Source organism: Leucoraja erinacea, chromosome 4, assembly GCF_028641065.1.
Source record: "Leucoraja erinacea ecotype New England chromosome 4, Leri_hhj_1, whole genome shotgun sequence".
In the NCBI taxonomy this organism is placed as follows: Eukaryota; Metazoa; Chordata; class Chondrichthyes; order Rajiformes; family Rajidae; genus Leucoraja; species Leucoraja erinaceus.
Genome location: NC_073380.1, coordinates 106,493,975 through 106,509,369, shown reverse-complemented (window position 1 = coordinate 106,509,369; position 15,395 = coordinate 106,493,975). Strand labels below are relative to the sequence as shown.

The window sequence follows — 15,395 nt, the reverse complement described above, 5'->3', positions numbered from 1 at the left end:
TATTGTCACGTGTACCGAGGTACAGTGAGAAGCTTTTGTTGCATGCTAACCAGTTAGCAGAAAGACAAAACATGATTACAATCGAGCCATTTATAGTGTATAGATACATGATGGGGGAATAACGTTTAGTGCAAGGTAAAGCAAAGTCCGACCAAGTCCGAGGGTCACCATTGAGGTAGATAGTAGTCCACCACTGTTCTCTGGTTGTGGCAGGATGATTCAGTTGCCTGATAACAGCTGGGAAGAAACTGTCCTTGAATCCGGAGGTGCGTGTAGAGAGAGTAGCCAGGGTGCAACCCGACCTTGATTATGCTGCTGTCCCTGCTAAGGCAGTGTGAGGTATAAATGGAGTCAATAGAAGGGAGGTTGGATTGTGTGATGGTCTGGGCTGTGTCCAGAATTCGCTGCAATTTCATGTGGTCTTGGATGGAGCTGGGCAGCTGAGATCCTGTGTGTATGTCTGGAGTAGTTTAGGGCACTGATAAGCTTATTTAAGAAGGTAATCTGGAGGGCAAAGAGAGGGCAGGAGATAACCTTCTGCAGATAAAATTAAGGAGAATCTAAATACATTTTATGAGGGCCCTGAGGGAAAGAGGGTAAATAGAGAGAGAATGCCCTCAGAAACTAAAGTAGTCATCCATGTGTGGAGCCACAGGACATGATAAAGATTCTCAATGAGTATATCTCATCTGTTTTCCCCAGCTTGGGAACTTGGAACAGTTAATATCTTGAGGACAGTCTGTATCACGGTCCTGGAGGTGCTGTATGTTATAGGGGGTATGAAGGTAGATACATCTCCTGCCCCTAATCAGATATATCTGAAGACATTATGGGAAGCTTGAAGAAATTGCAAGACCCCTGGCAGAGATATATGAATCATCATTTGACACGGGTGAGGTGCCAGATGACTGGAGCGACAATGCTGTGCCTCTATTTAAGAAACCTACAAGTAAAAAGCTGGGAACTATAAACCAGTAAACCTAACATCTATGGTAGATACTTTACTGGAGAGGATTCTGAGGGATAAGATATAAGCATTTGAATAGACGGGCTGATTAGGGAGTACAAGATTTAATAGGTAAGTTTGCAGATGACACTAAAGCAGGTGATATCATAGACAGTATGATGGTTATCAAAAATACAGCAGGAATTTGATTGACAGAGCAAGTGGGCTGATAGAGTTTAATGAAGATAAGTTGCATTTTCAGAAATCAAACCAGGGCAGGACCTTCACAGTGAATGGTAGGGCCCTGGAAATGTTGCAGAGCAGAGAGTTCCAGAAGAACAGGTAAAAGCACATGGAATTGGGGGTTCAGTATTGATGTGGATAGAGAACTGGCTGGCAAACAGGAAGCAAAGAGTAGGAGTAAACGGGTCCTTTTCACAATGGCAGGCAGTGACTAGTGGGGTACCGCAAGGCTCAGTACTGGGACCCCAGCTATTTACAATATATATTAATGATCTGGATGAGGGAATTGAAGGCAATATCTCCAAGTTTGCGGATGACACTAAGCTGGGGGGCAGTGTTAGGTGTGAGGAGGATGCTAGGAGACTGCAAGGTGACTTGGATAGGCTGGGTGAGTGGGCAAATGTTTGGCAGATGCAGTTTAATGTGGATAAATGTGAGGTTATCCATTTTGGTGGCAAAAACAGGAAAGCAGATTATTATCTAAACGGTGGCCGATTGGGAAAGGGGGAGATGCAGCGAGACCTGGGTGTCATGGTACACCAGTCATTGAAGGTAGGCATGCAGGTGCAGCAGGCAGTAAAGAAAGCGAATGGCATGTTGGCTTTCATAGCAAGAGGATTTGAGTATAGGAGCAGGGAGGTTCTACTGCAGTTGTATAGGGTCTTGGTGAGACCACACCTGGAGTATTGCGTGCAGTTTTGGTCTCCAAATCTGAGGAAGGACATTATTGCCATAGAGGGAGTGCAGAGAAGGTTCACCAGACTGATTCCTGGGATGTCAGGACTGTCTTATGAAGAAAGACTGGATAGACTTGGTTTATACTCTCTAGAGTTTAGGAGATTGAGAGGGGATCTTATAGAAACTTACAAAATTCTTAAGGGGTTGGACAGGCTAGATGCAGGAAGATTGTTTCCGATGTTGGGGAAGTCCAGGACAAGGGGTCACGGCTTAAGGATAAGGGGGAAATCCTTTAAAACCGAGATGAGGAGAACTTTTTTCACACAGAGAGTGGTGAATCTCTGGAACTCTCTGCCACAGAGGGTAGTTGAGGCCAGTTCATTGGCTATATTTAAGAGGGAGTTAGATGTGGCCCTTGTGGCCAAGGGGATCAGAGGGTATGGAGCAAAGGCAGGTACGGGATACTGAGTTGGATGATCAGCCATGATCATGTTAAATGGCGGTGCAGGCTCGAAGGGCCGAATGGCCTACTCCTGCACCTAATTTCCATGTTTCTATGTTTCTAGGTACATAATTCACTGTAAGTTGTTTCACAGATAGATGTTGTGATCAAGAAGGCTTTTGGTTCATTGGCCTTCATCAGTTATTGAGTATAGAACTTGGCACAATGTATTAGATGTACAAAAAGTTGATGAGGCCACATTTGTGTTCAGTTTTGGTCCCCCTTCTATAGGAAGGATGACATTAAGCTAGAAAGAGTGCAGAGAAAATTTGAGGATGTTGCCAGGACTGAGCATAAGGTGGGGATGCGCAGGTTAGGATTTTATCCCTTTTGGTGCAGAGGGCTGGGGGATGATCTCACAGAGGCATATAATCACGAGGAGAATTAATAGAGACAATACATAGTATTTTATCCAGGGGAGTGGAATCAAAAATCAGAATACATGGGTTAAAGGGGACACGGGCAAGATTTAATAGGAACCTGAGGAGCAACTTTTTGCACTTAGAGCATGGTAGCTACATGGAACGAGCTGCCAGATGAGGTAGCTGAGGCAGGTACTATAACAGCATTTAAAAGACACTTGGACAGGTACATGGATAAGCAATATTTAGAGGGATATGGGCCAAACACGGGCAAATGCAACTAGCTCAGATGGTGCATCCTGGTTGGCATAGGTAAGTTGGGGCGAGGGGCCTGTTTACCTGACTTTGCCATTAAATGCAGATAGTGCCTGAAACAACTGTGCAGATTAATTTGTTCTCAAATAAACAAGCTGGCCTCAACAAAATATCTTGAAGTAAGAAGGCCATTTGGGGAAACCCCCAAAATGAAGAGCATCTTAGAAAACCATTAAAACCAATTTTTCTTGATTATTTTCTTCCTAGAGTTTTTTTAATACTTTTTAAATTAATAAAAATATGTGTATGGTTTATGGCATAAAACAGTATACAGTTGCAATATAAACTTTCTACATGAAGGATACGTAAACAGTTTCTCTCCAATCAATTTGAAGTATACAGTGTAGTACAGAGCACTGCCACTTTTAATCTCTGGGAGATTATAACCATACTGCAAATTAAAAATACTAATTAGTAATCCAGTCATTAATTTTCTTTAAAATGAAATAAACTTATTTTAAAGGAGTGATATTTCTTGTATAGATTCTACCTTATTGATTAATATAATTTATGGACCAATTTATGAAAATCACCAACCAGTATTTTCAAGCCACCCAAGATTAGCTTTTGATTAGAGATACAGTGTGGACAGACCCCAGCCCACCGAGTCCACGCCAACCATCGATCACCAAAAGACAATTTCTATGTTATCCCACTTTCCCTTCCTATACACTAGGGGCAATTTAAAGAAGCCAATTAACTGAGAAATCAGCACGCCTTTGGAATGTGGGAGGAAACCACCTACACAGTTATAGTCAGCATCTATAATCAGGATCAAACCCAGGTCTCTGGCACTGTGAGGCAGCAGCGCTACCACTGTGCTGCCATTGTGTCATGTCAGCAGCTTTACTGCTGTGCCACTGTGAAGCTGTGCTTACCATTTTGAAAGATTTCATTCACTACATAATTTTGCGTTGTGATTGATCATATAAGTCTTCTACAATGAAGTTCTTTGAAAAGGTAACAACAGGAAATTGAAAACATTTACCTGGAATTAATCTTCAGTACAAATATAATTAAAACATTACACATTCTTTAAAAATGAATTAATGTTACGACTGTCTATTATCTGGAAGATGCCCCTCAATTTTTAGATCTAAACTGATTCAAGTTGTGTATCACCCAAATATGAATAGATCCAGATCTGGGATAACTCCTCATCTTCAGTGGAATTCACGGCAACAACTATTTACATAATATAACAATGGATAGTCACAAAAAGCTGGTGTAACTCACCGGGTCACATAGCATCTCTGGGGAAAAGGAATAGGTGTCGTTTCGGGTCGAGACCCTTCTTCAGTGAGTCAAGGGAAAGGGAAATGAGAGAAGCAGATGGTGATATAGAGAGATAAAGAACAAATGAATGAAAGATAAGTTGATGGTAAAGGAAACGGGCGATTGTTAGCTATGGGCTACGTGAAAACGAGTTACAGTGAGACTCAACAAGATGACTTTGAAGCTAGTACAACGACTTGGGTAGGGGAGGGATGGAGAGAGAGGGGATGCATAGACCACCCTGTAAATGAGGTTGGAAAAGATGAAAGTGAACCGCTGCCTAACATGAAAGGACTGAAGGGGTCCCTGGACAGATTTCAGTAACAATGTTCCAATGGAAGTAACCTGCATTTAATGTCATCAGGAGGATGTAATTGCTCTTTGATTCTTCATTGAAAAGAGGTCCAACAGTTACCCTGCACTAACTTGCTCATTTGTGTAAGTGGACACATCCTCGGATTGAACATGAACGCGTAAAAGACGGTAGCGTTAAAATCTGTAGTAAAATGGGCGAGAAGCTGGAGGAACTCGGCAGGTCAGGCAGCTTTCAGGAAGGAAATGGACAGTCAATGTTTCAATACAAGACTCTTCATCTAGACTGAAAGAGTAGAGGGGGAGCAGCCAGTATAAAGTAGCAGACAGAGGGATGGGGCAAGAGCTAGCAAGCGCTAGGTGGATACAAGTGCCTGGGTTGATTGGCATATTAGTCAGGATGGAAGAGAGGAGGCTGGGAGGTGATAAGTAGTGAACAAAAGGTTGCAGGTTCAGGAATCTGATCGGGAAGGAAAGTGAAGAATGGAACTAAATGAGGGAATGCAGCAGATGGAAACAACAGAGCTGCATGAGTTAACATTTCTTAAAAGAATAAACATCACTCACTTACTGCCACATTTCCTTTGCATGTCACTTCATTTTGTTTCAAAAATTGACCAGGTAATTTGAGTTTTACTTGAAATTTTGCCCACAGAAGATGAATACAAGAGAGACACCTTGAGTTCTTTGAGGATACTAATGGAGATAGAATGCGGATCACTTGATCGCTCTTGATTGGTAAAAGTCAGCATGGATTTATGAAGGGGAAATCATGCTCGACTAATCCTCTGGAATTTTTTGAGGATGTAACAAGTATAATGGCTAAGGGTGGGCAGTGGATGTGGTGTATCTGGACTTTCAAAAAGCCTTTGACAAGGTCCCACACAAGAGATTTGTGTGCAAAATTAGAGCACATGGTATTGGCAGTAGGGTATTGAGATGGATAGCGAACTGGTTGCAAGACAGCAGAGTCAGGGGATAGTGGAGTCAGGGGATATGGGGAGAAGGCAGGAACGGGGTACTGATTGGGGATGATCAGCCATGATCAAATTGAATGGCGATGCTGGCTCGCAGGGCCAAATGGCCTACTCCTGCACCTATTGTCTATTGAAGCAAAGAGTAGGAATTAATGGGTCCTTTTCAGAATGGCGTGCAGTGACTAGTGGGGTTCCACAAAGCTGGGTGCTTGCACCCCAGTTATTTACAATATATATTAACGATTTAGTCGATGGAATTAAATGTAACATCTCCAAGTTTGTGGATGACACAAAGCTGTGTGGCAGTGTGAGCTGCGAGGAGGATGCTATGTGGCTGTAGGGTGACTTGGATAGGTTGCGTTAGCAGGCAGATGCATGGCAGATACAGTATAATGTGGATAAATGTGAGGTTATCCACTTTGGTGGCAAGAACAGGAAGGCAGATTATTATCTGAATGGTATCTGGGTGTGCTTGTACATCAGTCACTGAAAGTAAGCATGCAGGTACAGAAGGCAGTGAAGAAAGCTAATGGCATGTTGCCTTCATTGTGAGGGGATTTGAGTTTAGGAGCAAGGAGGTTGTACAGGGCCCCGGTGAGTCCGCACCTGGAGTATTGTGTGCAGTTTTGGTCTCCTAATTTGAGGAAGGATATTATTGCTCTTGCGGGAGCGCAGCATAGGTTCACCAGGTTAATTCCCAGGATGGTGGAATTGAGGTATGATGAAAGAATGGGTCGGTCGTCTGGGTTTGTATTCAGCCTGGAATTTAGAAGGGTGAGGGGATCTTACAGAAACATAACAACATTCTTAAAAGATTGGACAGGCTAGATATGGGAAAAATGTTCCCCATGTTGGGGGAGGCCAGAACCAGGGCTCGCCGTTTAGGAAAAAAGGGGTAGGCCATTTAGGACTGAGATGAGGAAAAACTTTTTCACCCAGAGAGTTGTGAATCTGTGGAATTCCCTGCCACAGAAGGCAGTGGAGGCCAATTCACTGGATGCTTTCAAGTGTTAGATTTAGCTCTTAGGGCGAAAGGAATCACGGAATATGGGGAAAAAGCAGGAACGGGGTACTGATCATCAGCCATGATCATATTGAATGGTGGTGCTGGCTCCTGCACTTATTTTTCTATGTTTCTATGACCTACAGGCCTACAATGGGATCTCATTTACATGAAAACAACTTGTGGTCCCCAAAATCAGAGGTGATAGCAGAGTATGTAAATCAAAGTACAATGAAAGTTTTGGATAATGATTTCGGTGGACATTGGTTGTATGGGGGAAGAAATATGGTGTCAAGTTGGGAAAAAGGGAAGTACAACGGGATCTGGGGGGTCCTTGTTCATCAGCCAATGAAAGTGAGCATGCAGGAACAGCAGGCAGTGAAGAAAGCAAATGGCATGTTGGTCTTTATATGGAGTTGAGTATACAGTAGGTGCAAAGAGGTCCTTCTGCAGTTGTATAGGGCCCTAGTGAGACCACACCTGGAGTATTGTGTGCAGTTTTGGTCTCCTAATTTGAAGAAGGACATTCTTGATATTGAGGGAGTGCAGCGTAGGTTTACAAGGTTAATTCCCGGGATGGCAGGACTGTCATATGCTGAGAGATTGGAGCGGCTGGGCTTGTACACTCTGGAGTTTAGGAGGATGAAAGGGAATCTTATTGAAACATATAAGATTATTAAGGGTTTGGACACGCTAGATGCAGGAAACATGTTCCCGATGTTGGGGGAGTCCAGAACCAGGAGCCACAATTTAAGAATAAGGGGTAAGCCATTTAGAACGGATACAAAGAAACAATTTGTCTCACAGAGTTGTGAGTCTGTGGAATTCTCTGCCTCACAGGGCGGTGGAGGCCGGTTCTCTGGATACGTTCAAGAGAGAGCTAGATGGGGCTCTTAAAGATAGCGGAGTTAGAGGAAATGGGGGAGAAGGCAGGAACAGGGTACTGATTGGGGATGATCAGCCATAGTCACATTAAATGGTGGTGCTGGCTCAAAGAGCCGAATGACCTACTCCTGCACCTAATGTCTGTTATTAAGAAAAATGAAAACACAATGAGAGCTGACTCGCTTGCCAGAAAGCTACAGATCAACAACCTTACTAACTTCTGGAAAGAGGTCAAAGTAATGAATAACAATAAAACACCCCTACCGTCTGACATTGAAGGTGTTAGTAGCCCAGAAAAAATAGTTGAGAACTGGCGTGAGCACTACCGTAACCTTTTTAAATGTGTTAAAAGTAATACAGTTAGAATCAATCATGAACATATTGATCTCTCAGCAGATATGATAGTTAGGGTAGCAGATGTCTATGATGCCATTAACATGTTGGATAACAACAAAGTCTGCGGTATGGACTGCATTACTGCAGAACATCTAAAATATGCCAGCTATAAGCTCTGCCCCTTGCTTTCCATGTGCTTTAATGGTTGTCTGGTTCATGGTGTCCTGCCAAATGCTATTATGTCTGTAATGTTAGTGCCTGTGCTTAAAGACAAGGCTGGTAAGCTCAACAGTATTGACATTATCGACCTATTGCATTAGCCAGTATCTTGTCTAAAGTACTGGAGAGAATACTGCTAACAAAGCTAGAAATGTATGTCCTTACTACTGACAATCAGTTTGGGTTCAAAAGAAAAAATGGAACTGACCAGTGTATCTATGCTCTTAAAGAGATTGTGTTCAGGTACACAAGCCTGAATTCATCTGTATTCCTGTTTTATTGATGCGTCCAAGGCATTTGATAGAATTAATCATGAACAATTGTTTGTAAAATTGCTAGATAGAGGTGCCCCTAAATTTCTAGTGAGAATTTTAGTGTTTTGGTATGCCCATCAAACGTTTCAGGTTAAATGGGACAATGTTGTATCTGCTCCATTCTGTGTTAGTAACGGAGTGCGGCAAGGAGGAATTTTGTCTCCTATTTTATTTAATGTTTATATGGATGAATTATCAAATCAGTTAAATAGGTTAAAAACTGGCTGTCTTGTGGGCAACACTATTGTTAATCATCTTATGTATGCAGACGACATGGTCCTGCTCTGTCCATATAGTGCTGGGCTGCAGCAGATGTTGAAGGTGTGCTCTCAGTATGGCCTTGATTATGACAAAGTATAACGCTAAGAAAAGCCGCATAATGATAGTTAGAAGCGCTGAGGACAGGGAATCAACTTTTCCGACCTTTTATTTGTCAGACAGTCCTCTTGCTGTGTGTGAGGAAATTAAATACCTAGGTCATGTCATATACGATGACTGGACGGATGACAAAGACCTCTACCGACAGCGCTGTAAAATTTATTTTCAAGCTAACATACTTATAAGGAAGTTTTCTATGTGCTCTGACTCTGTGAAGTGTTCCTTGTTCAGAACCTATATCACACCGTTATATACTGCTCAATTGTGGTCTAACTATAAGAAAAAGAGTATGCAGAGGCTCAAGGTAGCATACAATGATGCAATGAGGTTGCTGCTTCGTGTCCCTAGGTGGCATAGTGCCAGTCAATTGTTTGTGTCCACTAGAGTGCCAACCTGTGAGGCACTCTTAAGACAGCTGATGTTTAGTTTTATGTGTCGCCTGGACAAGTCAGAGAACTACATCATTGAAGCCCTAGTCAGCCCTCTGAAAAGCTGCTATAGATTCACTTCTAGGCTAAGATGGCATTAGTGCAATAGCTTGTATATCTTATAGGCTAATATGCAATTTTTAACGTATTTTTTGTATCTCCTTATACTGTATGATGTGTTATATGGACCTGTGTCTGAAATAAAGCTTTATTATTATTATTATAAGAAACAAAATAACAAGGATTTAGAAAGTGCAAAATGACAAGCACAACAAAAATTATAGGGAGGCTCAATTCTAAAGCATCAACCAAAATATGCAAGCAAATGGACATACAGAAAAGTCAAGTTACATGAAAATTAGTAGGGCATGCATAGTTCAGTAATAAAAAGGGAAAGGAGCTATACGTATTCAGATAATTATCCACTTTTTGAATTTCTTACAAATAGAAATGAATTTACTTTCTCACAGTTTGAGGAATAGAAATTAATTAATATAATTGAATAAACTTTAAATTTACTACATAATTAACCCTATGAATTAGTGGCAAATTGATTTCAATGGAAATAAAAATTAGGCTATGGCGATCAGGTGCAGCTACTCATAACATGAGTGATACATTAATAGACTACTCCAATGCTTCGATGCAAAATGGGTCCATTTCCCTAGCACTGTTACTTTCTGCCAAATAAAACAGTATATTATTTTGTTAACTTGGAACTACTTTTGCAGATGGTTTAAAACTATACTATACCAATAAGTCGTTGATCATCTATGCATAAATAACAAGTTGTATGTGATCTTTTTCATGATGAATTAACATTACTAGCTTTAAAGTCTGCCTTCAGAAGAATGTCCCAAAATTATCTTATATTACTAAAACTCATCTTGTTTGTTAGTGATTCTTCTCTATCTGTGATTCATGCCCCGAATTATGCCAAAACAGTACACGATATACACTTCAGTTCAGTTTTATTTGTCATATGTAGGTTAACACAGGTCAACGGTACAATGAAAGTTATTTGACATTGTCTTGTGGTGTGTTTTTATCAAGTTTTGTTCAGATTAATGTTATATTTTACATGTTATTCACATTTTTAACTTTACAAAATCCAGTTTCAGAAACACTGCAGTGGCAGTTACAGCTATGACGTCCCTCATCCCTCCCTCTCCCGCGGCTCCAGAACTCGAACCACAGCCCAGGGTCCTGAGCGCGGCTGGACAAAGACACGGACACAGACTGACTGACTTGCAGTTATTTTAAAATCCCATGCCTGCAGAGCCGCAGGAGGGAGAGGGAGAGGCAACCAGCCGTGGGAGGGGGGAGAGAGAGGCAAACAGCCGTGGGAGGGGGAAGGGAGAGGGAGAAGCCTTCGTGTGGGCCCGGAGCAGCAGCCCCTGGACCCTGCACCGGCTCGAATCACAGCCCAGGCCCTGAACGTGGTTTGCTCAGACATGAACACAGACATGGATTGGGCCTGGAGCCACGCTCCTCCCTCCCCTTCCCGCAGCTCCAGAGATCGAACCACAGCCCAGCGCCCTGAGCACAGCTGGACAAAGACACGAACACGGACACGGACTGGGCCCGGAGCCGCACTCCTCCCTCCCGCTCTCATGGCTCCAGACCTGAATATTGCGATGGGGAAACGAGGCACAATGGGTCATGGACAATGTTAACAAAGACAGGACTCCTAGTCCAATGAGAGATTTGTAACATTGTTACAAGGAAAGGGAGTGGAGTAGTCGACGAGGAGAGGATTGGTGTTTAACCTACCTATCTTCTATATAATTAAAAGTCTCATCTTGACCACTTCCTGTCTGCGCTGTATATTGATTTTAGAAAAAAACAGTACCTCGTATCATTATGATTTTTGGCCATCTTAGTTACAGTCCTCCTGAGGCAGCCCCGAGGATTTTTCCAATCGATGAAAAATAAAAAAGTTATGAGTGTTTAAAAAATCTTGTGATCCGCTGAATGGTCCTCTCACCTGTCAATCACGATGAATGTAACGCCCCTTCCGGAAGGCCAGGATTATAAAGCCCAAATGGTATGAAATTGCATTTGAATTTGGTGGCCTACATTCTGCTTGAAATGGTATGAAATTGGATTTAAATTTGGTGGCCTACACTCTGCTTGAAATGGTATGAAATTGCATTTGAATTTAGTGGCCTGCACACTGCTTGAAATGGTATGAAATTGCATTTGAATTTGGTGGCCTCCACTGTGCTTGAAATTGTATGAAATTTCATTTGAATTTGGTGGCCTGGACTCCGCTTAAAATGAAATTTCAAGGAATAGCTGTGAGTGAACTGCCAGCCTACCAGCCCTGAGTGATTGAACTGCCAGCCCATCAGGCCTGAGTGACTGAGCTGCCAGCCTACCAGACCTGAGTGACTGAGCTGCCAGCCCACCAGGCAATAGACAATAGGTGCAGGAGTAGGCCATTCGGCCATTCAATGTGATCTTGGCTGATCATCCTCAATCAGTACCCTGTTCCTGCCTTCTCCCCATAACCCCTGACTCCGCTATGTTTAAGAGCCCTATCTAGCTCTCTCTTGAAAGTATCCAGAGAACCTGCCTCCACCGCCCTCTGAGGCAGAGAATTCCACAGACTCACCACACTCTGTGAGAAAAAGTGTTTCCTCATCTCCGTTCTAAATGGCTTACCCCTTATTCTTAAACTGTGGCCCCTGGTTCTGGACTCCCTCAACATCGGGAACATGTTTCCTGCCTCTAGCATGTCCAAGCCATTAACAATCTTATATGTTTCAATGAGATCCCAATCTTATATGTTTTAATGAGATCCTGAGGGGCTGAGTGATAGAGCTGCCAGCCCAAGAATCTATTTGGCCCACAATGTTCATACTACCCCTTTGGAAACCAGTCCCTTCGGCCCACAACACCCATACATATTATCTAAATGGTGGCCGATTGGGAAAGGGGGAGATGCAGCGAGACCTGGGTGTCATGGTACACCAGTCATTGAAGGTAGGCATGCAGGTGCAGCAGGCAGTAAAGAAAGCGAATGGTATGTTAGCTTTCATTGCAAAAGGATTTGAGTATAGGAGCAGGGAGGTTCTACTGCAGTTGTACAGGGTCTTGGTGAGACCACACCTGGAGTATTGCGTACAGTTTTGGTCTCCAAATCTGAGGAAGGACATTATTGCCATAGAGGGAGTGCAGAGACGGTTCACCAGACTGATTCCTGGGATGTCAGGACTGTCTTATGAAGAAAGACTGAATAGACTTGGTTTATACTCTCTAGAATTTAGGAGATTGAGAGGGGATCTTATAGAAACTTACAAAATTCTTAAGGGGTTGGCCAGGCTAGATGCAGGAAGATTGTTCCTGATGTTAGGGAAGTCCAGGACAAGGGGTCACAGCTTAAGGATAAGGGGGAAATCCTTTAAAACCGAGATGAGAAGAGCTTTTTTCACACAGAGAGTGGTGAATCTCTGGAACTCTCTGCCACAGAGGGTAGTTGAGGCCAGTTCATTGGCTATATTTAAGAGGGAGTTAGATTTGGCCCTTGTGGCTAAGGGGATCAGGGGGTATGGAGAGAAGGCAGGTACGGGATACTGAGTTGGATGATCAGCCATGATCATATTGAATGGCGGTGCAGGCTCGAAGGGCCGAATGGCCTACTCCTGCACCTAATTTCTATGTTTCTATACTAGCGCTCCAGATAGCCCCTCCCCACTGGCCACCAATATTGGAATTGCTGGAAAGGCGGAATATTGCGTTGAGGGACCAGCCCTCCCATGTGAACATGGGACGCAACGGGTCCCACTTAGTCTAGTATACTTATAAAACTCTCATTTTGTCCTCTTCCGTTGCGTTGTTTTTAAATTTGCGCAAAAACGGCACCGATAGCGCTACGATTTTTTGCCACCTTACTCGCCATTCTCCTGTGTTGAAAATGCATTACGTTTTGTTCCAATCAGTGAAATATTACAAAAGTTATTTGTCTTCTCTCCTGTCATTCGCTTGGACGGCGACGCCCCTTGCAGCACCCAATGTCAATCACCGGCGGCGAGAGTAAACATAGAAATTAGGTGCGAGAGTAAAGCTGAAGGAGCGGAGTGAGCAGAGTGTGGGCAGGGGCAGTGTTCGCGGATAGGCGGGGGCTGTGTTCGCGGGTGGGTGGGGGCAGTGATCGCTGGTGAGTGGGGTACGTGTTCGCAGGCGGGGACTGTGTTCTGCGGGAGGCGGTGGCCACCACCACGATGAGCCGGGAGCCGTTGAGTTCAGCCGGGGCTGGGAGCCGCTGAGTGAGTCTGGAGCAGGGGACGGGAGCTGCAGAGTGAGTCCCTCTCCCCCAACACACCCTCCTCCACACCCCCCTCCCCACCTGCCCCCACACCACCTCCACCCTCCCACACCCCCTTGCGTTGGGGGAACAGGTGAGTGGTGGAATATTGCGTTGGGGGAACGGGGCCCAACGGGTCACACTTGGTCTAGTTTTTAATAAAATTGTACAATTTTGCTTTAATGCAACGTAAATTAATTGAACAAGTTTATTTCTCTGAAATAAATCCAAATCTGTTGTCTCACCATATTTGTCCAATGCTTCTGAAAATCTCCATAGGATTGAAAAGGACAGTATGGTGGAATCTCATGGCTGATGCTGACAATTTGCCCCTTCTTCATACTAAATTTAAAAAAAAGAAATTTGATATGAAAATCTGAATGTCAATAGTAGTCTCATAGGAGTGCTGATATCGGAAAAAAAAGGTGAATCTATTTAAACATTCTGATACAACGCTTTGGGGTTGGAGAATGAAAGACTTGTGAGAATTGGAGGTCAGGTGTATCAGCAGTTCGGGAATTAGGATCATGACCAGTGGTTTGCTATGATGGGTTCATTTAAATGATGAAAGCAATATCTCATCTTGAACAGATACTGAACCAGAGTTACATTATAAATACATTATAATAATGATGGTTGCTTCCAGGACAATTTAGCCTAGGAGCATCCTCCACCCCTGCTCCCACCAATATTATCATAAGGTGTGTTGCGGGGTGTCCCATACCTAAATGATGTAGAAATATGGCTATGGTGCAATGATGCATGGTCCATCATGCCAGGTTGAATTTACGCAATGATACAAAAGAACCTGTAAATAGTTCTTACTGAGTTTAATAGTAAGATTAAACGAGTACTTACCAGTATGAAGTTTGATCTGTAATTTATGAGGAGTTACGGTGAGGTATTACGTGAAGATCCCAGCCCAGTGCGCAGGTGCGGCATACTTCGAAGCAGCGGTGTGAAATCACAGGATAGACACAATATTTGAAGTAAGATAGTAAAGATCATGAGACATCAGTTTATTAGTTTGATCTATATATTGAGGGTGGGAGCGGAGGGCACGTAATACCTCACCGTAACTCCTCATAAAATACAGATCAAACTTCATACTGGTAAGTACTCGTTTAATCTTACTATTTTACTTCGGAGTCACGTGAGTGATTCCGTGAAGACTTCAAAGGTCTGTGATTTCAAACCGTGTAACAGTTTTTATTTCACTCACTGCCAAAGTTTTTGAGGGAGGAAGTGTTATCGTAATCAACCAGTGGATCTGCTTTCACAAGAAACAGAAAGGTATTTGTTAACAATAACAACATAAAGAGCTCCCCTGAGCTTAAATTAATATTGCAGTTTGTAATATTCTTTCTGCAATTAAATCAGGTTTATCAACGGTTTACAATAAAAAATGTTCTGAACGTCGTTCCCTTGACCATTCTGCCGTATTGAGAATGTGGTCAACCGGGATGTCCATTCGTTCAGCCGCTGATATCAATGCTGCCCTAGTGGAATGGGATTAAAATGTATTATTATCTATTCCGGCAGCTTTCAGTACCTGTTTGAGCCACCTTGGAGTGGTTTGGCTTGTACCCCGTCTTGGGGTTTCTGTGGTTGACCCATAGGCTTTCCTCTCCCTCTAAGATTGTGGGTTGTGTCTATATATTGTAGTAGATGGGTCACCACACTCAACCTGGACTCTGGTGGGTAGGCCCGGAATCCCACCAGTGAATTGGGCGTTCCTGGTCCATATAGCCATATAACGATTACAGCACGGAAAACACAGGCGATCTCGACCCTACTAGTCCGTGCCGAACTCATAATCTCGCCTAGTCCCATATACCGGCGAGTTAGATTTTTACCAGACCTAGAATATGAACGTGATGCGTCTGGGGTAATCACCATGTTATCCAGTCTAG

General features: G+C 43.2%; 1 protein-coding gene across 1 annotated transcript in view; it reads right to left on the bottom strand.

Moving 5' to 3' along the window:
* Positions 1-15,395, bottom strand: part of LOC129696746 (uncharacterized protein C18orf63-like) — an 82,554-nt gene that overhangs the window by 16,666 nt on the left and 50,493 nt on the right. Inside the window, exons 9-10 of the mRNA XM_055634888.1 lie at positions 13,728-13,824; positions 3,352-3,437 (exon numbers count right to left, since the gene is read on the bottom strand). Of these exons, the coding sequence (XP_055490863.1) occupies positions 3,352-3,437; positions 13,728-13,824 (183 nt within the window). The remainder of the gene's footprint in view (positions 1-3,351; positions 3,438-13,727; positions 13,825-15,395) is intronic.